The sequence below is a fragment of the Scyliorhinus torazame genome, chromosome 4 (assembly GCF_047496885.1).
Source record: "Scyliorhinus torazame isolate Kashiwa2021f chromosome 4, sScyTor2.1, whole genome shotgun sequence".
Lineage (NCBI taxonomy): Eukaryota > Metazoa > Chordata > Chondrichthyes > Carcharhiniformes > Scyliorhinidae > Scyliorhinus > Scyliorhinus torazame.
In genome coordinates, this window is record NC_092710.1 from 50,369,534 (window position 1) to 50,393,236 (window position 23,703).

General features: G+C 48.7%; 1 protein-coding gene and 1 long non-coding RNA gene across 4 annotated transcripts; one reads left to right on the top strand and one right to left on the bottom strand.

Moving 5' to 3' along the window:
• Positions 1-5,645: 5,645 nt before the first annotated feature.
• LOC140410207 (uncharacterized) lies at positions 5,646-13,127 on the bottom strand. Of its 3 annotated transcripts, none has more exons than XM_072498175.1 (2): positions 13,026-13,127; positions 5,646-10,292 (listed from the first exon to the last, which is right to left on the bottom strand). In XM_072498175.1, the coding sequence occupies exon 2, from the start codon at positions 9,998-10,000 to the stop codon at positions 9,098-9,100; it is 903 nt and encodes a 300-aa protein (XP_072354276.1). In that variant the 5' UTR covers positions 10,001-10,292; positions 13,026-13,127; the 3' UTR covers positions 5,646-9,097. The 3 variants fall into 3 exon arrangements, with proteins under 3 accessions (XP_072354276.1, XP_072354277.1, XP_072354278.1); XM_072498176.1 differs by having other exon boundaries at positions 13,067-13,125; XM_072498177.1 differs by lacking the exon at positions 13,026-13,127 and adding an exon at positions 11,496-13,002.
• A 2,010-nt stretch (positions 13,128-15,137) lies between these two features.
• On the top strand, positions 15,138-23,284 carry LOC140410208 (uncharacterized). The gene is made up of 2 exons (XR_011940559.1): positions 15,138-15,886; positions 20,429-23,284. It is a non-coding gene; the product is annotated as an uncharacterized lncRNA (long non-coding RNA).
• The last annotated feature ends 419 nt before the right edge of the window (positions 23,285-23,703 follow it).

Genomic DNA, 23,703 nt, shown 5'->3' on the forward strand with positions numbered 1-23,703 from the left:
GGGTGTGGGGGGGAGTGGAGACAGTGGGGGAGGGGGGATGGTGACAGTGGGGAGGGGGGATGGTGACAGTGGGGGAGGGGGGATGGTGACAGTGGGGGAGGGGGAATGGAGACAGTGGGGAGGGGAGTGGAGACAGTGGGGGAGGGGAAGTGGAGAATGTGGGGGAGGGGGAGTGGAGAATGTGGGGGAGGGGGAGGGGAGACAGTGGGTGTGGGGGGAACGGAGACAGTGGGGGAGGGGGGGGTGGTGACAGTGGGTGTGGGGGGAACGGAGACAGTGGGGGAGGGGGGGTGGTGACAGTGGGGGAGGGGGAATGGAGACAGTGGGGAGGGGAGTGGAGACAGTGGGGGAGGGGGAGTGGAGAAAGTGGGGGAGGGGGAGTGGAGACAGTGGGGGAGGGGGAGTGGAGACAGTGGGGCAGGGGGAGTGGAGACAGTGGGGGAGGGGGGAATGGAGACAGTGGGGGAGGGGGGAGTGGAGACAGTGGGGGAGGGGGGATGGTGACAATGGGGGAGGGGGGATGGTGACAGTGGGGGAGGGGGGTTGGTGACAGTGGGGGTGGGGAAATGGACAAACAGTGATCTGGAACCATGAAGTTGAGGACAGCTTTCAGAACCAGGACAATCCTGTAAAATACTACACGGCTCGTCACACAGAATAATAGTGCAGAAGAGGCCATTCAGCCCATCGAGTCTGCATCAATGCATGAAAAACACATGACCTGTCTACCTAATCCCATCTGCCAGCACTTGGTCCATTGCCTTGAATGTTCTGGCATGTCAAGTACTCATCCAGGTACCTTTTCACCCGCCTCGACCACCCTCCCAGGCAGTGTGTTCCAGTCCATCACGCTCCTCTGGGTACAAGGTTTTTCCTCAATTCCTCCTTAAAGCTCCTGCCCCTCACCTTGAACATAGGTCCCCTTGTAACTGATCCTTCAACGAAGGGGAACAGCTGGTTCCCATCCTCCCTCTCCATGCCCCTCATAATCCTTTACACCTCAATCAGGTCACCCCTCAGTTGGGCTGTGCGCATTCAGGACCCTGACCTTCCGTTGCTTGCCATTTTAACACAAGACCCTGCTCCCATGCCCACGTGTCGGTCCTTGGCCTGCTGCAATGATCCAGTGAAGCATAACGCAAACTGGAGGAACAACTTCTCATCTTCCAGTTAGGCACGATACAGCCTTCCGGTCTCAACATCGAATTCAACGACTTCAGATGATTAGCTCTACCCCACCTTGACCCATTTATTTTCATCCCATTTCATTTCAACTGTCTTTTATTTTTTATTTCTTTCTTGTCTTTCTTTATACATATTTTTCTCCCCACACTTTCCCGCTATCTTATCCCCCTTTCTTACCTTTTCTCCCCATTGCTTCCTCCTCCTCCCTCCCCCTTCTTATTTTACCTCTCTCCCACCACATCTACATCTGTCGCAACTTACCGTCTGGTTTTAGTTTCGCTGCCGTTAGGCCTTTCACACCTTTTGTGCTCTCTGGGTACTGCAATTAGCACTCTGTTCCCTTGGCTTCTGTGGCTGTGACTCATTTTTCATTCCCTCACCCTACAGTATAAATATCTCCTACTTCCTCTGTCTTTTACATTTGACAAAGGGTCACCTGGACTCAAAACCTTCGTTTTTTTCTCTCCTTACAGATGCTGCCAGACCTGTTGAGATTTTCCAGCATTTTCTCTTTTGGTTGCAGTTTCCAGCATCCGCAGTAATTTACTTTTATGCTTTCATCCCTCAATCTTCTCTGCTCCAGCGAAAACAACCCAAGCCGATCCAATCTCTCTTCATAACATAAAGTTCCATCCCAGGCAACAACCTGGGCAATCGCCTCTGCACGCCCTCCAGTGCAATCACATCCTTCCTAGAATGTGGCGACAAGCATTGCACAGTACTCCAGCTGTGGCCTCAACAAAGTTCTGTACAACCCCAACATGATCTCCCTGCTTTTGTAATCTATGCCTCGATTGATAAAGGTGAGTGTCCCTTATGCCTTTTTCACCATCCTATTAACCTGCCCTTCCGCCTTCAGAGATCTCTGGACAAACACAAGGTCCCTTTGTTCCACGGAATTCAAAAGTATCCAAGTAGCCGAACTCCAATTCAAAAGTATCCGGGCAATCAGAGAGGCCGAGTCCACGACATCAGCACCTCCAACATCCCAAAGATCGCCACCATAGGAACCGGCTTCATCTCAAACCCTACAATCCTCGATAGGTTCCGAAACTCCGCCTCCCAAAAGTTCTCCAACTCCTCACAGCCCCGAAACATATGGGCATGTTTCACCGGTCCCTTCCCACACCTCTCGCACCTGTTCACCACCTCCAGGAAAAACCCACTCACCCGGGCCCCCGAGTCATGTAGATCCTATGCACCACCTTAAATCATCGAATCGTAGAAATTACAGTGCAGGCCATTCGGCCCATCGAGTCTGCACCAGCTCTTGGAAAGAGCACCCTCAAGCCCACACCTCCACCCTATCCCCGCAACCCAGTAACCCCACTTAACCTATTTTTTGGACACTAAGGGTAATTTAGCATGGCCAATCCACCTAACCTGCATGTCTTTGGACTGTGGGAGGAAACCCGGAGCAGAGACAGGGAGAACGTGCAAACTCCTGTAGCTCTCTTTGGTTGGCTCTGAATATGGCGGTCAATATGGTCGCCTGCCTCAATTCTAATTACGTTTGCTCTAGAGTCGGCAGGTATCTTTCGATACCGCCACAAGGTTCAAACCCGAATACTGATCAAAGACTCGATACACCAGTTAGTTAGTTCAAAGTCAATGCTTATTTATTTACACACACAGTTAAATATACTCATGCACGAAACTCTACAGACTAAACTATCACTACTGCTAAAGCCTATACTTAGCTTTGGGCGCCCACTCAGTCAGAGGAACAATGGCCGTTGTTCGGTTCTGAGGCTGCTGGGGTCGAACTGGTGAAGGGGAACAGCTAAGGTCGTCCATCTGGTAGCGAGCGTTGAACTTGGACTTACTTGCTTCTGGTGCAACTGGTGGACAGGTCTCTCCTCGGTGAGAGCGGAGCCAAGAGAACAATTCTCTCTTGGGGGCTCCTTCTTATACCCAAAGGGGCTTTGCGCTCTTTTGGGAGGGCCTTGAACTTGGCCCCAATCAATTGGGCCGTTTCTTGATCATTCCTCTTGATTTCATCCAATAAAGGGGTGGGTGCCCCTGATGGCTGGGTGTGTCCTAGGTGGCCGTTGGCCTGCTTTGTTCGGTCACCTCTGGTATCGGTTACTCAAATGTTACTCTTTTGTTCCCGGAGATGGGCCATTAGTATGCTAATGGGCCTACAGTTTTGGTCTTGTCTGGGAGCTGCGGCTCCAATATACAGACAAGCTCTGAACCCGCTTGTTTTCTCAGCATTGTCCATTTTCCCTGCAATCTTTGCAAAGTGTCCATTTTGTAATCGGGAAGTGGCCACCCCGGATGGCTACACTCCACACGGTTTCCCCAGCCAGGAATCGAACCTGGGACCCTGGAGCTGTGAAGCAACTGTGCTATCCACTATGCTACCGTGCTCCCCATATAGTTGCCCAAATTGTATAAAACTCATCCTTGCACAGGAGGAGGTTGAGTTCACTCGGCGCATTACTTCTCACCAAAGGCTCCATCCTATCCCCCACCCCAACTCCTCCTCCCACTTCCGTTTGATCCTTTTCACGAAGGTCATGCCCTGATCTCCCAACTATCCATATATCATCCCCCCTTCATACGGGAGCAATATTTTCTCCAAAAGCGTATATTCTGGTACCCGAGGGAACGCATGTGTCCCAGTTTAAAGTGCCTCCTCGGCTGATTCCAAATTCTTATGGACGACTCCAGCACCGGACCGCTCGTGTACTTCCTCGGGGTAAACGGCAGCGGGGCAGTCACAAGGGCTCTCAGGCTCATCGCCTCGCACGACTCCTCCTCTAACCTGACCCAATTTTACCCCTCCCCTCCTCACCGTCGTCTCACCTTTTCCACATTCGCTGTCTTTTAATAATAACAATCTTTATTGTCACAAGTAGGCTTACATTAACACTGCAATGAGGTTACTGTGAAAAGCCCCTCGTCGCCACATTCCGGCGCCTGTTTGGGTTTACAGAGGGAGAACTCGGAATGTCCAAATGACCTAACAGCACGTCTTTCGAGGCTTGTGGGAGGAAACCCACGCAGACACGGGGGAGAACGTACTGACTCCGCAAGGAGAAAGTGAAAACATAAAATGCTGAAAGATTCTGGGTCTGGTAGCGTAAGTGGAGTGAGAAACAGAGTTAACGTTCTGAATCTGTGTGACTCTTTCAGAGATCAGATTGGAGAGAGATTTAACAGCTTTTGAGAGCGGAAAGAATGTTCCATTAAAAACGAAAGTTGTCTGCTGAATTTCTATCCTGTACTGACAGTGATGACTTTTGTAAACTTCATTGACAGGGGAGATATTAGAAGGGGGGGGGGGGGGGGGGGATTTACAGTCAGAAATCTCAAACCAAACGTCACATTGAGATCTGACAAAGTCACTCGATTCATCGGGACCTGAATATCAGCAGCGGTAACATGGAACATACAGTGCAGAAGGAAGCCACCCAGCCAACAGTATGTGTGAAACCAAACTGATTTATGATATAAATCTAGAATTTTAACCTCCAGCCCAGTTATTTGCAGATTAACAACAGCAGAAATACACTATCAGAATGAAGATGGTCCAATTCTGAATGTGATTAACTGTATCAGCAACAACAACTGCTATTAATTGAATGCCTTTAATAGTCAATCATCCAGAGGTGTGCTATCGAACAAACCTTAACATCAAGACACAATATGAGAGATTAGTAAAGGCAAGGAGTCATAGTGGCAGGTTTTTAAGGAGCTTCTTAAAGTCCAAAGATGTTCAGATTAGGTAGATTGGCCGTGCTAAATTGCCCCTTAGCGCCTTTGTGTGCAAAAGGTGAGGTGGGGTTATGAGATAGGGCGGGGGAATGGGCCTAGGTAGGGTGCTCTTTTAAAGGATCGGTGCCAAATTGAGGTGGAGATGGTTAGGGAAAGAATCCAGCGTATCGTGCCCAGGGAGCTGAATACACCTCTAGCACTGGTAAGGTGATGAAAATTGGGGATGAGCAAGAGTTCAGAATTGGAGGAATTGTAAGATCTTGGAGGGATGTCAGGCTGCAGGTGGTTATAGAGATGGGGAAGGGCGGGACCAGGGAGGGATTTGTTCAAACAAATCTTGAGACTTTTATTATTGACAGACCAGGAATCAAAGTCGAGTAATGGTTAAATGGGACTAACTGCAGGTTGGGATTTGGGGAGTCGGAGGTCCTGTGGTAATATAGCTGGATGAGTAAACCAGACGCCCAGGCTAACACTCTGGGGACATGGGTTGAAATCCCAGTGTGGAATTTAAAATCAATGAATCCAATCTGTAATTGAGAGCTAGTTTCAGTAATGGTGACCACGAAACTGTAAACCCAGAGTTGTTTTGTCATAAAATCCATCTGTTCATCAATCCACTTTTATAACATTTATTTTTATTTATATTTTAATAATTAAACACATAAAAAACATAAGATTTACAAAATACAACCAACCCAAAACCTCTCAGAACCCCCCCCCCACCCTTCCCCCCAGCAATTGGCAGCAACCAGCTCCCCGAAATGCAATACAAACAGACCGCATCTCTTGTGGAACCCCTCTCTCGTCCCCTCAGAGCAAATTCCACCTTTTCCAAATACAAGAATTCCATTAGATTCCCCCAGCCATACAGAGGCACAGGGTGACCTCCACCTCAACAGGACCTGCCTGCGAGCGATCAACGAGGCGAAGGCTAAAACGACTGTCCCCGCTCCCATCCACAACTCCCGCAAGTCGGATAAGCCGAACAAGGCCCCCAGGGCTCTCAGTCCACATGCGGGACCACTGACATGGTGGTGAAGACCAACCCCTAAAATGCCTCCAAACTCGAAAACCATCCTTCTAGAAACAGATCCTTTATTTCCACTGCCCATCAATCCTCCCATCCCCGAAACCTCGCATCCACCCTCCCAGGCTCAAACCCATGGTTCCCTCGTATCAATGCCCGCCCCCAACTTCAAGTGCTGCCGAGAGTGCCTCCATATTTTCAACGTGGCCACCACACCGGACTCCCCAAATTCATTCCTAGGGCAACCAAAGCGGCGCCGTTGCCAGCCCATAACCCCGACCCCTTACAGGACCCTCCATCTTCACCCACAATGCCTTCATCTCCCTGTTCCAACCCCACACGTTCTCAGCGTTCACTGCCCAATAATAATATAACAAGTTCAGAAGGGCCAAGCCCCTCCACTACTGTCGTCCTCTCTGACACCGTCCACCTAAGCCTTACTACTTTACCTGCCCTCACAAACAACAAAATCAGCCTCTCCATCCCCATTAAAAATGGTTTGAGCAAAAAGACCGGCAAGCATTGAAACAAGAATAAAAACGCGGAGAAATATTAATCTTAACCCAGCACCCAGCCTGCCAACAATAGGGGAGAGCTCTATCAATCCCCTTTTGATGAAGGAAATCTATTATCCTTACCTGGTCTGTCCAGACCTACAGCAATGTGCTGACTCTTAACTGCTCCCTGAAATAGTCCAACAAGCCACGCAATTCGGGTACCATCAGGATGGGGAACAAATGCTGGCCTTGCCCACATTTTAAAACTACTTTTTCAAAATGTGCTGGTGTTCTGGATAAACAGCGGTTGGAAAATGAGAGAATTTTTAGAATTTACAGTGCAGAAGAAGGCCATTTGGCCCATCGAGTCTGCACCAGCCTTGAGGAAAGAGCACCCCACTTAAGCCCATGCCTCCACCCTATCCCATAACCCAGCAACCCCACCTAACACTAAGGGCAATTTGGCATGGCCAATCCACCTAACCTGCACATCTTTGGACTGTGGGAGGAGACCGGAGCACCCGGAGGAAACCCACGCACACACGGGGAGGATGTGCAGACTCCGCACAGACAGTCACCCAAGCCGGGAATCGAACCTGGGACCCTGGAGCTGTGAAGCAATTGTGCTAACCACTGTGCTGCTGCACTGCCCTTGTTAATGAAGAATCTAGCTCTGCCTTCAAAATATTCAGAGATTCTGCTTGCACTGACATTTGAGAGTTCTGGAGTCTCACAACCCTCTGAGTGGGAAAAAAACCCATCTTCTTTTGTCTTCAGCAACCCTTTATTTTTAAACAGTGACCCCCTACGTCTAGATACTCTGACAAGAGGAAACATCCTCACCCCATCCGCCCTGTCAATACCCTTCAGGATCATGAAGCCTTCGATCAAGTCACCTCTTATTCTCAAGTGGATACAAACCTTACCTCTCCAACATCTCCCCCCCCCCCCAGACAACACGTCAATTCCTGGTATTAATATAGTAAACCTTCTAACACATTGAATTAATATTTGGGTCCAGAACGAGAAGACCTAAATGGGACTTTCAGCAGCAAATGGGACGAGCAGGAGAGTCAAAGAACAAAGAAAAGTACAGCACAGGAACAGGCCCTTCGGCCCTCCAAGCCTGCGCTGACCATGCTGCCCGACTAAACTAAAATCTTCTCCAGTTCCGGGGTCCGTATCCCTCTATTCCCATCCTATTCATGTATTTGTCAAGACGCCCCTTAAACGTCACTATCGTCCCTGCTTCCACCACCTCCTCCGGCAGCGAGTTCCTGGTACCCACTACCCTGTGTGTAAAAAAACTTGTCTCGCACATCTGCTCTGATCCTTGCCCCTCGCACCTTAAACCTATGCCCCTTAGTAATTGACCCCTCTACCCTGGGAAAAAGAGTCGGGAGATATGAGGAGGACGCAGCCTTGGGGAATGGAGCAAATATGGGTCAGAAAATCAGCTCAGGGTGAAAGCCACACTGAGGCGATGAGCAGTTTGGTTCAGGTTCAGACAGTGGCCAGGATAACAACAGAATCCAATGAATACAGTCAGACGGGAACCTGCCGGGGGGTCAGCAGTTTGGACCACTGAGTGAATCCATTCCAACATTCGGTGCAGAAGAATGGTTTCTTTCCAGTGTGAGTTGACATTTCGTCAGACATTTAGTGTGATTAAAACTCTTCAGCAGTGAGAACAAATAGAAGGTCTCTAATCAGAGAGAACGACTTGACAGTGAAGTTAAAAAGACTGCAGATGCTGCAAATCCAAAATAAAAACAGAAACGCTGGAAAAACCCAGCAGGTTTGGCAGCGTCTGCGGAGAGAGGATCAGTTAACGTATCAAGCCCTCATGTTACTTCTTCAGGGATCAGGAAGAAGTGCCACATTCAACTTGAAATGTTAATTCCGTTTACTCGCTCCACACATGCTGCCAGACCCACTGAGTTTTAAGGTTTTTATTTTGGGTTTTCAGCATCTCCAGTCGCAGAGGGAGGAGCTGAGGCCAAGGCCACGGAGTTTAGAGATGAGTTCCGTCGGAATGATGGTGTTGAAAGCTGAGCTGTAGTCAATAAATAGGAGTCTGCCATAGGTGTCTTTGTTATCTCGGTGTTCCAGGGTTGAGTGCAGGGCCAGGGAGATGGCGTCTGCTGAGGACCTGTTGCAGCGGTAAGCGAACTAAGTGGGTCAAGGAATCCGGGAGGCTGGAGTTGATTCATGCCATGACTAACCTTTCAAAGCACTTTATAATGATGGATGTCAGAGCCACTGGACGATAGTGATTAAGGCACGCTGCCTGGCTTTTCTTTGGCACGCTGCTTGGCTTTTCTTTGGTACAGGGATGATGGTTGTCTTCTTGAAGCAGAGAGGGACCTCAGATTGTTGTAAAGAGAGGTTGAAGATGTCTGCGAATAGCCCCGCCAGCTGATCGGCACAAGACCTGAGTGCCCGTCCAGGTACGCTAGCCGGGCCAGTGGATTTCCGTGGGTTGACCTTCGAGAAGGCTGCTCTGACGTCTGCAGTGGTGATCTCAGATACAAGTTCCTCCGAGGCTTCTGGGGTGGAGGGCTCACTCGCGCCGATTAGAAGGAACAAAGTAATTACAGTTAAACTCTCAATCCTGGACAGCATGCACAGCAGCAATATCATCAGCATCCGACCCCTGCTGTCACTTATGAACCCGCTGGTGTGACAGCAAATGTTGTGACTGAGTGAACCCTTTCCCACAAACAGAACATGTGAATGGCCTCTCTCCAGTGTGGATTCGCTGGTGTGTCACCAGGTGAGAAGACCGAGTGAATCCCTTCCCACACACGGAGCAGGTGAACGGTCTCTCCCCAGTGTGAACCCGCTGGTGTCTCAGCAAGGTTGATGACTGAGCGAAACCCTTCCCACACACGGAGCAGGTGTACGGTCTCTCCCCAGTGTGGATTCGCTGGTGTGTCAGCAGGTTAAATGAGTGAGTGAAGCCATTCCCACATATAGCGCATATGAATGGCCTCTCCCCGGTGTGACTTCGCTGATGTCTCCTCAGGTTGTTGAACTGAGCAAATCCTTTCCCACACTTGGAGCAGATGAATGGTCTCTCCCCAGTGTGAACGCGTTGATGTGTCAGCAACTGGGAAGTATCAATGAATCCTTTCCCACACTTGGAGCAGGTGAACGGTCTCTCCCCAGTGTGAACCCGTTGGTGTGTCAGCAGAGTAGCTGACTGGGTGAATCCCTTCCCACACATTGAGCAGGTGAATGGTCTCTCTCCAGTGTGAATTCGCTGGTGTGCAGTGAGGTTGGATGAACACCTGAACCTCTTCCCACAGTAAGTGCAGCAGAATGGTCTCTCCTCCGTGTGAGCTCGCTGGTGTGACTGCAGGCAGAATGACTGAGTAAAGCCCTTCCCACACATGGAGCAGATGAACGGCTTTTCCCCGGTGTGACTGCGTCGATGGCTTTCCAGCTGGGATGGATAATAGAATCCCTTCCCACAGTCCCCACATGTCCACGGTTTCTCCATGGTGCCGGTGTCCTTACGTTTCTCCAGTTTAGAGGCTTCATTCACAGACAGAACACACATCTGTATTTTCCCCACTCTGAATACTGTTCCTTTCTTTTTATAAAGAATAACTCGCTAAAGCTCTTTCCACAGTCAGTAGACCGGAACACTCTCACTCCGGTATATGTGGGGGTTTTGGTGCTTTTCCAGTCACATTTAATTATGAAATCTTCATCCGCAGACAGAACAGGAAAATATTCCTCCTTCCACTGTCAAAGGCCAAAAGGGCATGATGAATCGAGTGACACTGTTAAGACGTTGATGTGACGTTTGGTTTAAGTTTCCAGTCTGTACATCCTCCACTTCTAATGCCCTGGAAAAGGAGTTCACAAAACCAGTTCAGAACAGACAAGTCTAGTTTCTAAGGAACATTCTTTTCCTCTTGTTTACCCAGTAAATCCTCATCACACACACTCTCCCACTGCCCTGGACTGAAATTCAAACAATCCAAACTCATCACACAATTTTAGGTCGACACTCCGAGCTCCCCAAATCCTACCACTCAGGCAGAATTCAGTTCCTTTTTAAAAATTTTATAAATTTAGAGTACCCCGGTTTTTTTTTCCAATTAAGGGGCAATTTAGCGTGGCTAATCCACCTAATCGGCACATCTTTGGATTGTGTGGGTGAGACCCACACAGACACAGGGAGAATGTGCAAACTCCATACAGATAGTGACCCGGGATCGAACCCGGATCCTCAGCGCCGTAGGCATCAGTGCTAACCATTGCACCGCCGTGCCGCCCTGAATTCAGTTCTCCATCCAGTGTGCAGAGTGAGAGTAATATTAACAAGTCAATAATTTTCACTCCTCCCACTCTCTGTGCCATTCCCACACTGACCACACACTTGCTCTGTGCTCTGTTGAAGCAACATGGTGACTGTTACCATGGGCCTATTCCCACGAAAAGCTGCATTTATTTGTGCCACAAAACCAGAGTGAATACTTCCTGCAGAGGCACAAAAGCAGAGGCTGACACGGGGCAGGTTTAGCACAGTGGGCTAAACAGCTGGCTTGGTAATGCAGAGCAAAGCCAGCAGCGCGGGTTCAATTCCCGTACCGGCCTCCCCGAACAGACACCGGATTGTGGCGACTGGGGGCTTTTAAGAGTAACTTCATTTATAGGCAGCATGGTAGCACAAGTGATTAGCACTGTGGCTTCACAGTGCCAGGGTCCCAGGTTCGATACCCTACTGGGTCACTGTCTGTGCGGAGTCTGCACGTTCTCCCCGTGTCTGCGTGGGTTTCCTCCGGGTGCTCCGGTTTCCTCCCACAGTCCAAAGACGTGCAGGTTAGGTGGATTGGACATGATAAATTGCCCTTAATGATCAAAAAAGGTAAGGAGGGGTTATTAGGTTACAGGGATAGGGTGGAAGTGAGGGCTTAACTGGTTCGGTTACAGACTCGATGGGCCGAATGGCCTCCTTCTGCACTGTAAGTTCTCTGTTCTATGTTCTGAAGCCTACTTGTGACAATAAGCGATTATTATAAAGTGAGAGAACTGGTGTCTCATACCTCATTTTACCATTTGCTCCCATCTCAATTAAATTTTGAAATAAAACTGAAATCTGATCATTTTAGGACTGATCCAGGATGGCATGTGGTTAGTACTGCTGTCTCACAGCGCTAAGGAGCCGGATTTGAATCCCGGCCCTGGGTCACTATCCGTGTGGAGTTTGCACATTCTCCCCGTGTCTGTGTGGGTCTCACCCACACAACCCAAAGACGTGCAGGCTAGATGGATGGATAAGGGGCTGGTTTAGCACATGGCTAAATAGCTGGCTTTTAAAGCAGACCAAGACAGCCAGCAGCGTGTGTTCAATTCCCGTACCAGCCTCTCCGAACAGGATCCGGAATGTGGCGACGAGGGGCTTTTCACAGGAACTTCATTTGAAGCCTACTTGTGACAATAAGTGATTTTCATCTCATTTTAGGAAGGATATGGAAGCTTTGGAAAAGGTTTTTTTGATTATCATAGAATTTACAGCGCAGAAGGAGGCCATTCGGCCCATTGAGTCTGCACTAGCTCTTGGAAAGAGCACCCTACCCAAGGTCAACACCTCCACCCTATCCCCATAACCCAGTAACCCCACCCAACACTAAGGGCAATTTTGGACACTAAGGGCAATTTATCATGGCCAATCCACCTAACCTGCACATCTTTGGACTGTGGGAGGAAACCGGAGCACCCGGAGGAAACCCACGCACACACAGGGAGGATGTGCAGACTCCGCACAGACAGTGACCCAAGCCGGAATTGAACCTGGGACCCTGGAGCTGTGAAGCAATTGTGCTATCCACAATGCTACCGTGCTGCCCAATATTGCAAAGATTTACCAGGATGTTGCCTGGAATGAAGAGTAGGTCTTACAAGGAAAGGTTGAGGGTGCTAGCCCTTTTCTCATTAGAACGGAGCAGGATGAGGGGCGACTTGATAGAGGTTTAGAAGATGATCAGGGGAATAGATAGACAGTCAGAGACTTTTCCCCCGGGTAGAACAAACCATTACAAGGGGACATAAATTTAAGGTGAAAGGTGGAAGATATAGGAGGGATATCAGAGGTAGGTTCTTTACCCAGAGAGTAGTGGGGGCATGGAATGTACTGCCTGTGGAAGTAGTTGAGTTGGAAACATTGGGGACCTTCAAGCAGCTATTGGGTAGGTACATGGATGACGGTAGAATGATGGGGTGTAGATTAATTTGTTCTTAATCGAGGACAAAGGTTCGGAACAACATCGTGGGCCGAAGGGCCTGCTCGGTGCTGTATTTTTCTATGTTCTATTTCATTTCGATTGGCCACACTAAATTGCCCCTTCATTGGGAAAAAAAAAATAATTGGGTACTCTAACTTTATATTTTAAAAAAACTTTAGGAGTGATCCTTCCCCAAAATATTATGTTGATTTGTCAGTAATTTAAATTCTCATCAGAAATGCATCAAGTGATTGTTATCTCGATAGGTCTTTTCACAGATGATGTAAAATGTTTTTTTTTTTAAAAGGCTCTACGAACTGAACCCAGCCTGGGACTCGCTTTCCAACTCACCCCCCGGGGAAAACACGGCCTATTCGGGGCCTCAGGCCTACCCCAGCAATGGAGAAAGCTCCCAGTCCGGCCGCGGTGTCCATTCCCTCACCTGTGCTCCCCCCCCTTCCCCCCTACTGAGCATGCTCAGAGCACACCCTCCCACACTGCACCTGCGCACTGTGCCCGATCTCACCGGCCGCCATCTTAGCAGAGGAGCTTTGTTCAAGGAGCTGAACGCAGGACGGGGGGGGGGGGGGCGGCCATCTTGGTGAGGGAGTGGGCGGGGCTACCTCTCCCCTGACAGACCCGGCGGCCGCCATCTTGTGGTGGTGATTTTCCATCCGGGTCTTTGGTGAGGGACTGGACAATGGCTTGGTGGTCAGTTTGTGAGGTGTTCAGAGGAAGGCCTGAAATCAGATTCACATCAGATATCTGTTTGAACAATAACATTTGCACCAATTATAGTTTAAGATGAAATTAGAGTGCTGGAAACACACAGTTGTGAAGAATTATTTGTTTGAAAAATATTTTATGGAGGCATTTGAATTTTAAATTTTAACACAATGAACAGCAACCCAAACCAGCCAACATGGCTACACATTACCAGCACAACAAAAAATAATTCCCCACCAACCTGCCCCCTCCTTATCCAACTCATCATCCCTCCTTTTAACCCCCCCCCCACATCTGCTGACAGCTTAATTTTTCCGAAAGAAGTCGAAAAATGGCTACCACCTCCAGGCAAACCCTTCCACCGAGCCCCTCAAGGCGAACTTTAATTTCTCTAGCCTGAGAAACCCTGCCAGGTCACTCGCCCACACCCCCGACTTTGGGGGGTCTGATCCCCTCCATTCTAACAAGATCCATCTCTGGGCTACCACGGAGGCAAAACCCAAGGCATCAGCCTCTCTCGCCCCCTGGACCCCTGGGACTTCTGACGCACCAAAAATTGCCACCTCTGGACTCGGAACCATCCTTACTTTCAGAACCTCCGACATTACGTCAGCAAACCCCTGCCAGAATATCCCAAGCTTCGGACAAGCCCAAAACATGGCCATGATTCGCGGGCCCTCACGCGCACCGCCCACATCTATTCCCCACCCCCTCAAAAAACCTGCTCATTAAGGCCACAGTCATATGTGTCCTGTGGACCACCTTAAAACTGAATAAGGCTATGCCTAGCGCACAATGAGGATGCATTAACTCTCCTCAGGGCAACCTCCCATAGCCCAGCCTCCAGACCCTACCCAACTCTTCCTCCGGCTTACGCTTCACCTCCCCTATCGAGGCTCCCTCCCAGTCCATCAGTTCCTTATAAACTTCTGACACCTTCCCCTCCACTAACCCTCTTTTTGACATCACCTTATCTTGTAGCCCCTGGGTCGGCAGGTGCGGAAAGGTTGATACTTGCCTACGCACAAAGTTCCTCACCTGCAAATACCGGAACCCATTCCCACCGGGCAGCTCAAATTCCCCCTCCAACTCTTCCAAGCAAAGAAAGCCGCCTCCGATGAACAAATCCCCAAACCGCTCGATCCCCGCCCACTGCCTGCTCCGAAACCTCCCATCCAGCCGCCCCAGAACAAACTGATGATTCTCACATATCGGTGCCCAAACCGAGGCCTCCTCCAGCTCCATGTGCTGCCGCCACTGTCCCCACACTGTCAGAGCCGCCACCACTGGACCTGTGGAGTACCTGACCGGTGAGCCTGAGAAAACAGCACACCATTCACAGCGAAGAGATGGGAATGTGTTCTGTGAGTCAACAAGGTTTCAATTGATTGTCCAACCTGGAGAGACACAAGGACACCGATGGAGAAACCATGGATTTCTATTAGACACCCGACCTAGAAATTCAGCTATGTGTTCACACTGGGGAGAGACCATTCACCTGCTCCGTCGGTGGAAAAGGATTCACTGACTCATCCCAACTGCTTAGGCACCAGCAACCTCACGAGTGACGGCTGGGTTTGGGTTCTGCTGCTATTGCTGCTGTTAAATCACATCCGTGGCTGAACGTGTGGATTAACCCAGAGGTGTGTTAGAAACATGTGCCAGCCACTTCATTCCATGGTTCAGAGCTCCGAGACATGGAACAGAAGCTCCTTTACAACTGGGTTTAGAGTTGTAAGGGGAAAATCCGGGACAACGGGTCAAGACCATAAATCATGGCTGACACTGTACCAGAAACAGGCAGGCAAAGGGTTAAATCAGATGGGTCGCACAGAAAGACCACACTTAAAAAGCACAGACACAGATCCTATTAGGACAATAAAGTATTCCCAATCAATACAAAGCCTGCATTTAACAACTCGTTATGAAACCCGGAACATATCTCAACCGCCAGCCAAAAGCCATCACCATTTAATCTAGTTAAAGGGAGCTCTATTGTGAACCTAAATAATTTAATCTAGTTAAAGGGAGCTCTATTGTGAACCTAAATAATTTAATCTAGTTAAAGGGAGCTCTATTGTGAACCTAAATAATTTAATCTAGTTAAAGGGAGCTCTATTGTGAACCTAAATAAATCCTATTAAAATGCATGGTATTGACGTCAGAACCAGAAAGCCCGCCAAAACTTGTAAGAAATCTGTACTATATAAGTTAAAGCCTTTCTGTATGTATTTTGAGTTCAGTGTGGACCGTGCTGTCTTTTAACGCCGGCCCGCTGTTCTCCCTGGAGCTTCAGACAATAAACCCCGTCTTGCGATTCAAACTTCTGACTCAGGCTGACTTTTTCCCTGCAACAAATGGCGCTGCGAACACGGGTCTGATTTCTGACTTTCTGGCCGGTGGCCACGGCACGGAGGGCGGGGTCAGATTTCCAACGAATCTGGAAAAACAGTCAGAACGGATACAAGACACGGTTTAAACAAAAGGTACCTTTGGGGAAATTTGGGGTTCTTACATTAAAATTTGGGGAACGGGATTCTAAATTTGGGGTTCTTAAATTTGGGGGAACGGGATTCCTGACTAAGTATGGTAACTGTTTAAAATATAAGTTAACTTACAGAAACTTTTAATTCCGGAGCAAGTGAGTTTTACTCAAGGTGAAGGGTCAAGGAACCCAGAGGTAAAGGTTGGAGCAACCTCAGAAAACAGGTAAGTAATTATTGTTAAAAAGTTTTCCATACAATAAGGAACAGAGCTAAAAGTAAAATCCAGTATTAGTGAAATTGACAGGGTAAGAAGTAAGTGATCACAGGGTGTAGATTCAAAGTAAGATAAACTGCATGCTGATAACTGTTGTAACTAACCCATGTATTGTGTATAGAAAGCACTACCCGTGTCCCTAAGCAAAGGACAGTGTCTGTCTCAAAACCTTGCCTTGGACTGGCTGTTAAGAGGAGAAATCTCCCACGCGAAGGTCAGGATTTGAAGCAGGAATTGAGACACAAGGGCACTTGGAGTGAAGGACAAGGGTGGTGGAAATCGCGTAACCAAAAAGACCCTGTAGTGGCGAACAACGCAGGGTCGAAAAAGGGTTACTAACTTACAGGGGCTTTGCTGATAAGTATAGTGTTGTGGTGAGGAATAGGAGATCGATCCCCTCTGACCAAAAAGTCCACGTTTTTATGCGGCAATCCTTACGGGGACCCCCGAATTTTGTGTCACAACTCTGTTCGTCTATGTGGAACACCGTCTGAATAGCAGGTGGCCAGGGGGCCAACGGATCAGCCTTGTTAGGTGCAGACAGTGGCCAAGCGGGAGGTGCTGGAAGGTGTCTGACTCGGGGTGATCCCCGGGTGTATACCCTACTAGGACAGCGATAAGCCAAGCGTGAGGTGCCAGGAATAGCGGGGGGGTACAGGGGCAAGGAGACCCACTGTGACCACACTACGAGGACACATAGCAATACTGTACGGTGCTGGGACAGGAGAGTGAATAGGAGTGGGGTAAACAGTCGGGCACTTTACTGTAGTCAAGCACGTGGGGGTTGTGGGTCTGTCCAGAAAATGGCAGACCGTGTTGTTTTGAAGGGAGTGTCTGCAGCCTCCCTCATGTTTAAGTATTTATCAGCCAGAGAAGCGATCGTAGCCAAGATGAGACAGGAAGGGTGGGATGCAACACAACATTTAGAACACCAAAGAGAATGGATAAATGGGATAAAACGGGATAAAGTAAAGAAGATGGGTATCATGTTAGTAACTCAATTAGAGGGACTGATTGAGGAAGTAAATGCCTCCTCGGATGAAAAGGAGAAAGAAACCAAATGAATCAGTGAGCTGGAGGAGAAGATTAGGGAGTTAGAACAAAAGAATTACATGTTGAAGGTAAAGCAGAGGGAAAGGAGAACAGACCCCTCACCTCCATATGAGCCCGTGCAACTTGGGGCTACCGCTCTGCAACAGGAGTGGGACACGAGGAATTACAATTTGGCACCAGTCACCAGAGGGGGGACTGAGGTGCAACCAAAAGCAAATTACAAACCTTTCACCCCAGGAGAGAGACAACATATTATGGCCTCCCTGGGGCGACTGAGTCCCAGAAGTACAAATTTGAAGTTTTGGGAGGAATTGGAGACACTCTGGGTGGGACACCAATTACACCCCAGAGATGTACACCAGCTGGTCAGGGCAGCCTGCCCAGCGGATAAGTGGAGACGGGTAGCGGGTGGACCCACCGCTCCAGCCGCCCAGGGTTATAATGGGGGAAGATGGACCCATGCCGTTCCCTTAACGGCAGAAATAGAAGCGCAGCTGGTTCCCTTTGCGCAATTTAAAATTGAAATCCAGCGGGTGTTCGGGAACTCTCCCACTAATTGGAGCAAGATTACTAACACAAAACAGCAGAAGGGAGAGGGAGCATCCGAATTTGGGGAACGATTGTTTAAAATCTATAAAGAATGCTCAGGGCAGGATAACTCAGAGGGGGAGACAGAGCCTTTGTCCAAGCCTTTAAGGACGGGTTATCCGAAACGCATCAGGGAATCCTGAGAATGGGAGTGATAGCCTCCCAAGATTATGATGAGCTAGTCGAGTGGGCTAGCGGGGTACAGGAAGGGAAAATGCCCCAAGCAAAACCAAGACCAGACAGGATAGGAGCCTCTTACCAAGGAGGCGAAGGAGGGAGTGGGCCCAGCTGCTACAAGTGTGACAGACCGGGACACCGCTAGAAATTGCAGGAACCCACAAGCAGGAGATAGGCAGAGGAACGACGGGCCCCGCTGTAGTTACTGTCCCAGGACAGGGCACAGGGAGGCAACATGCTGGGAGAAGCATGGTAAACCCCAGGGCCAACCTTGGCCCACTGCGGAGCCACAACATTCCCGGAGTCCGCAGGGGTGACAATCACAGGCCCCCATTCAGGAGAATAGGGAAGGGAAAAGGATTCACACAACCACTCCCACCGAAGACAGCCAAGCTAAACACTGGGAAGCTAAAAACGGTTTTCAATATCAGAAGGGCAAGGTGGGAAGCAGTCCTCTTGCCACCCAGTAATTCGGTTACTATAGTTAGGGACACGGGAGAGAACCCCGTAGAGGGAATTCTAGGTACTGGGGAGGAATGAAAAATGAAATGAAAATCGCTTATTGTCACAAGTAGGCTTCAAATGAAGTTACTGTGAAAAGCCCCTAGTCGCCACATTCCGGCGCCTGTTGGGGGAGGCTGTTACGGGAATCGAACCGTGCTGCTGGCCTGCCTTGGTCTGCTTTCAAAGCCAGCGATTTAGCCCTGTGCTAAACAGCCCCTAACGTGGACAGAGATGAGAGTGACGGAAAAAGTAGGGACGTACCCCTTCCAATAGCAGAAGAGGCCCTCTATGTAGATGAGCCCCTCAAGTATATAAACGGATCACCCAGAACGGGGTGGGCCGTGGTAAATCAGGAGTTAGAAACCATAAAATCAGGAAGGATTGATGGGCGTCACTCCGCCCAGGTAGCAGAATTGGTAGCCCTCACACAAGCATTACGGCAAGCCAAAGGAGGAACTGTAAACATCTACACGGACAGCCAATATGCGTTCGGTGTGATCCATGATTACATGACTGCATGGGGCAAAAGGGGATTCCTTACGACTGGTGGTACCCCCATTAAACACCAGCAGCGAATAACAGCACTGCTAGAAGCTAGTGAAGGGCCGAAAGAGGCCGCAGTAATAAAAATAAAAGCCCACCAAAAGGAGCCAGGGAAAGGTACCCCGGGGTGGATCAATTATAAAGGAAATCAAGCCGCAGACAGAGCAGCACAACGAGCACTGGAAGACAGTGCTGTAGAGGAACAACCCATTGCAGTACTAGGGATAGAAAGGGAGGAAATCAATATCCAGAAATTACATGAGGACATTCCACAACCGGAGCGAGATAGATGGAGAGAATTAGGGGCAGCCGAGAGGGCTGATGGAATTTGGAGGAAGGATAATCGGGTAATGGCACCAGAATGTATTCAGACCACCTTATTGGAAGTACACCACGGACTCTCTCATACAGGCAGAGGTGCAATGATAAGCAGCCTGGAGAGAGAATGGTGGTGGAAGGGATTGGGGAGAAATGTAGCAACATATTGTCGCAACTGCACCGTGTGCGCACAGCACAATCCCGGGAGACCCATAAAAGCTAGAATGGGACACCAGCCGAGACCAAGGGAACAGATACAAATGGACTTCATAGGACCGTTGCCACCCTCTCATGGGAAAACATACTGCCTGGTTATTATCGACCAATTTACCAGGTGGGTGGAAGCATTCCCAACAACAAATTGTACTGCCACCACTGTGGCCAGAATTTTAGCAGAGGAGATACTTCCCCGATGGGGAATGCCAGTACAAATCGATTCGCACCAAGGAACACATTTCACAGGTAAGGTAATGAAAACCATTTGCCAATTATTAGATATAAAACAGAAATTCCACATACCATACCATCCCCAAAGCTCAGGGATGGTAGAGCGAATGAATCGAACTTTAAAAGTTGCCCTAGCTAAAGCTATACAAACGTCGGGAAGAGGGTGGACAGAGGTCCTGCCGGCGATTTTAATGAGACTTCGGGCAAACCACAAACCGCACCACGGGTTTAACCCCGGACGAGTTAATGACCGGGCGAGCCATGCAACTGCCTGAAAATATCATCACAGGTGGGACCGATGTGGGTCCAATAAAAGACAAAATTCGGCGATACATCCAGGATCTTAGCACCCAACTGAAAGGGATGCGCCGGTCCACAATTACTAATCAGACACAAGCTGACGCACAGAGGGACCTAGAGATATTCCCTGAGGTCCCAGAAGCTGGAGACTGCGTCTTTGTAAAAATGCTGCCCGCAAAACCGGGATTTGCCCCAAAGTGGTGTGGACCAGACAAAATTATTATTAGTGGAGACAACTGTGCATGTGTAGATATCAGAGGACAAGGGATTTGGACCCAATTGAAACCATGTACAGATAACCAAATCTAAATACTGATTTTTCTCTTTTTGGACTACAGGACAAACTCAATTCATCAAAAGATGGACCAGCAAGACAACACCCTATTTAATATTGGTTATATTTCTGTACTGTATATAACTGTATTGAGGCCCACAACATGGGGCTAGACAAATCCATTCTTATAACTATATATATTTTCCAATATCTATGTCCTACCAATGGAAAAATGTCACTTATAGGGGAGAGCTTGTTTTATAAAACCCACACCCAGACACATGGGAACAGGACCGCCTGCTATCCTAAAGCACGGTCAGTAGAATCCCTATTCATAGCCACACCAGGGTGGCTACCACATGAATTATATACCATAGACACCTCAGGGAAACCCTGTAACGAGCAAATTGGACATTTCAAACGGGGAATACAGGGGAGGTGTGTGGAGCTCACTGAGCTCGGGATATCGGGAGGATCAGAGCCCCAACGGGCAGAGGGATATGGGGATTACCCCCAATGCTTCAAAGGACAGGGCTGGGGATGCGGGGATGCCCTAGTCTCTAGAAGCAATTCATGCGTCCAGACTTCACCTGCGTTTGCATGCAGCAGGACTGCGTCGCGATTACAAAGGGAAGGCAGCTTATGTGTGGTATGTGCAACGGCACATACGTAAGCTCAGCCTTATGGACATACCCATTTGATTTCTACCAGGGGGTAGAATCAACTGGGGAGTCGAGGGAAAGGGAGGGTTCCTCCACATGGAACCCAGGAGCACAGGGTGCTACCGGGCAAAGGAGGGATATGTGTTCTTGTTTTAAAATGTTTACGCAACAGTCACAGCGCGACCCCCGAGGTTCTTCACAGTAGGGACTATTAAACCCCTTACTGTTCCATGCCCAAGCGAGGGACACGTCCAAAAACGAATAGTTTCTCGATCTGCGCGTGCAGAATTCTGCGCTGACTGGCAGACACCTACTACATTGGGGTCATCATTAGGATATGGGTTCCTAGGGACTGTATCCCTAGGGGGAGCGGCCGGGGTGGTTAGTGCAAAAAACAGGAATTTCATCATCTGTGGTTTAACCATTCTCGGGAATCACACTTTGCAGGCATTAGGGGCTATTAATCAGGAACTCGCGGAACTTAAGCTGTACACACAACAAACTCGCTATGCGGTAGACTATCAGCTGGCCCGACAAGGAGGGGTGTGCACTATTATTCAGGACAAATGCATAACATATGTACACGATGAGACCCTCAATATCACAGTAGCAATGGCTGCAATATGCAAACAGCTGAACGGGTTCTGCAGGGGTCTCAGGGAAATGATGATTGGCTTGGCTGGTTACTGGGTAAGGCTTGGGGTACATATTTGAAGAATGGGGTGATTCTGCTGCTATCCACACTGTTTGTACTCTGTCTAGGCCTGGGTTGTGTAAGAATGTGTTGCAAATTAATAGTGTCCAAAGCCATTCCAACCGCAAGTCTAATGGCAGAAGAGCCCTGTGACTTCACTCCCCCAGAAGATCTTCAACTACCAACGAGATATCTATGAACAAATGTCGGCCTGAGAGGGGTCGGCCATGAATGGGACCCCCTGGCCGAGAGGGGGAGTGTAAGGGGAAAATCCAGGACAACGGGTCAAGACCATAAATCATGGCTGACACTGTATCAGAAACAGGCAGGCAAAGGGTTAAATCAGATGGGTCGCACAGAAAGACCACACTTAAAAAGCACAGACACAGATCCTATTAGGACAATAAAGTATTCCCAATCAATACAAAGCCTGCATTTAACACCTCGTTATGAAACCCGGAACATATCTCAACCCCCACCCAAAAGCCATCACCATTTAATCTAGTTAAAGGGAGCTCTATTGTGAACCTAAATAATTTAATCTAGTTAAAGGGAGCTCTATTATGAACCTAAATAATTTAATCTAGTTAAAGGGAGCTCTATTGTGAACCTGTGGTGATACACCACTGTACCTCCCTACCATTGTACATAGTATATAATAGTTGTGCGTAACGTGGCCCTGTAATACTGTGTATTGTACTGTAACTCTGCAGAGGTTCGGTCACTGGTAGGTAACCCGACCTGGCCACGGAGAGCTCCGCCTTAGCCACTCCCCCGGGAGTCAGTATAAGAACCTCTTCTGGGACAGCCCCCATTCTTTCTGGGGTCGTCTGTGTCGGGTAAGCCTCCCTTGTAGTATATTAAAGCCTGAGTTAAAGTCTCACATGTCTTTGTGGTTCTTGACGCTTAGCGCATCAATTTAATATACTACAAGGGAGGTGATACACCACTGTACCTCCCTACCATTGTACATAGTATATAATAGTTGTGCGTAACGTGGCCCTGTAATACTGTGTATTGTACTGTAACTCTGCAGAGGTTCGGTCACTGGTAGGTAACCCGACCTGGCCACGGAGAGCTCCGCCTTAGCCACTCCCCCGGGAGTCAGTATAAGAACCTCTTCTGGGACAGCCCCCATTCTTTCTGGGGTCGTCTGTGTCGGGTAAGCCTCCCTTGTAGTATATTAAAGCCTGAGTTAAAGTCTCACATGTCTTTGTGGTTCTTGACGCTTAGCGCATCAGAACCTAAATTATTTAATCTAGTTAAAGGGAGCTCTATTGTGAACCTAAATAATTTAATCTAGTTAAAGGGAGCTCTATTGTGAACCTAAATAATTTAATCTAGTTAAAGGGAGCTCTATTGTGAACCTAAATAAATCCTATTAAAATGCATGGTATTGACGTCAGAACCAGAAAGCCCGACAAAACTTGTAAGAAATCTGTACTATATAAGTTAAAGCCTTTCTGTATGTATTTTGAGTTCAGTGTGGACCGTGCTGTCTTTTAACGCCGGCCCGCTGTTCTCCCTGGAGCTTCAGACAATAAACCCCGTCTTGCGATTCAAACTTCTGACTCAGGCTGACTTTTTCCCTGCACCAGAGTCAGGATGAACAATGGTGAATGCTGGAAACCTGCTGTCAAATCAGAGAATGGTGTCAAGCTGGGATCTGTCCCTGACAAAGTGAAACAGCGGGTTGAAGTTTCCAGTCTGAAATTAACAGGTAATTACACGAACATAGAATTAGGAGCAGGAATCAGCCGCTGAATCCCTCGAGCCAGCTCGGTTAATTGATAAAATCATAGCTGATCTGACTGTGACCCCCGACCCTACTGTGTACCCCCTGTAACCTTTGACTCCTTTGCTAGTCAAGAATCCATCTGACTGTGTTAAAAATATTCAATGACGGGCAGCACGGTGGTGCAGTGGTTAGCACTGCTGCCTCACGGCGCCAAGGTCCCAGGTTCGAACCTGGCACTGGGTCAC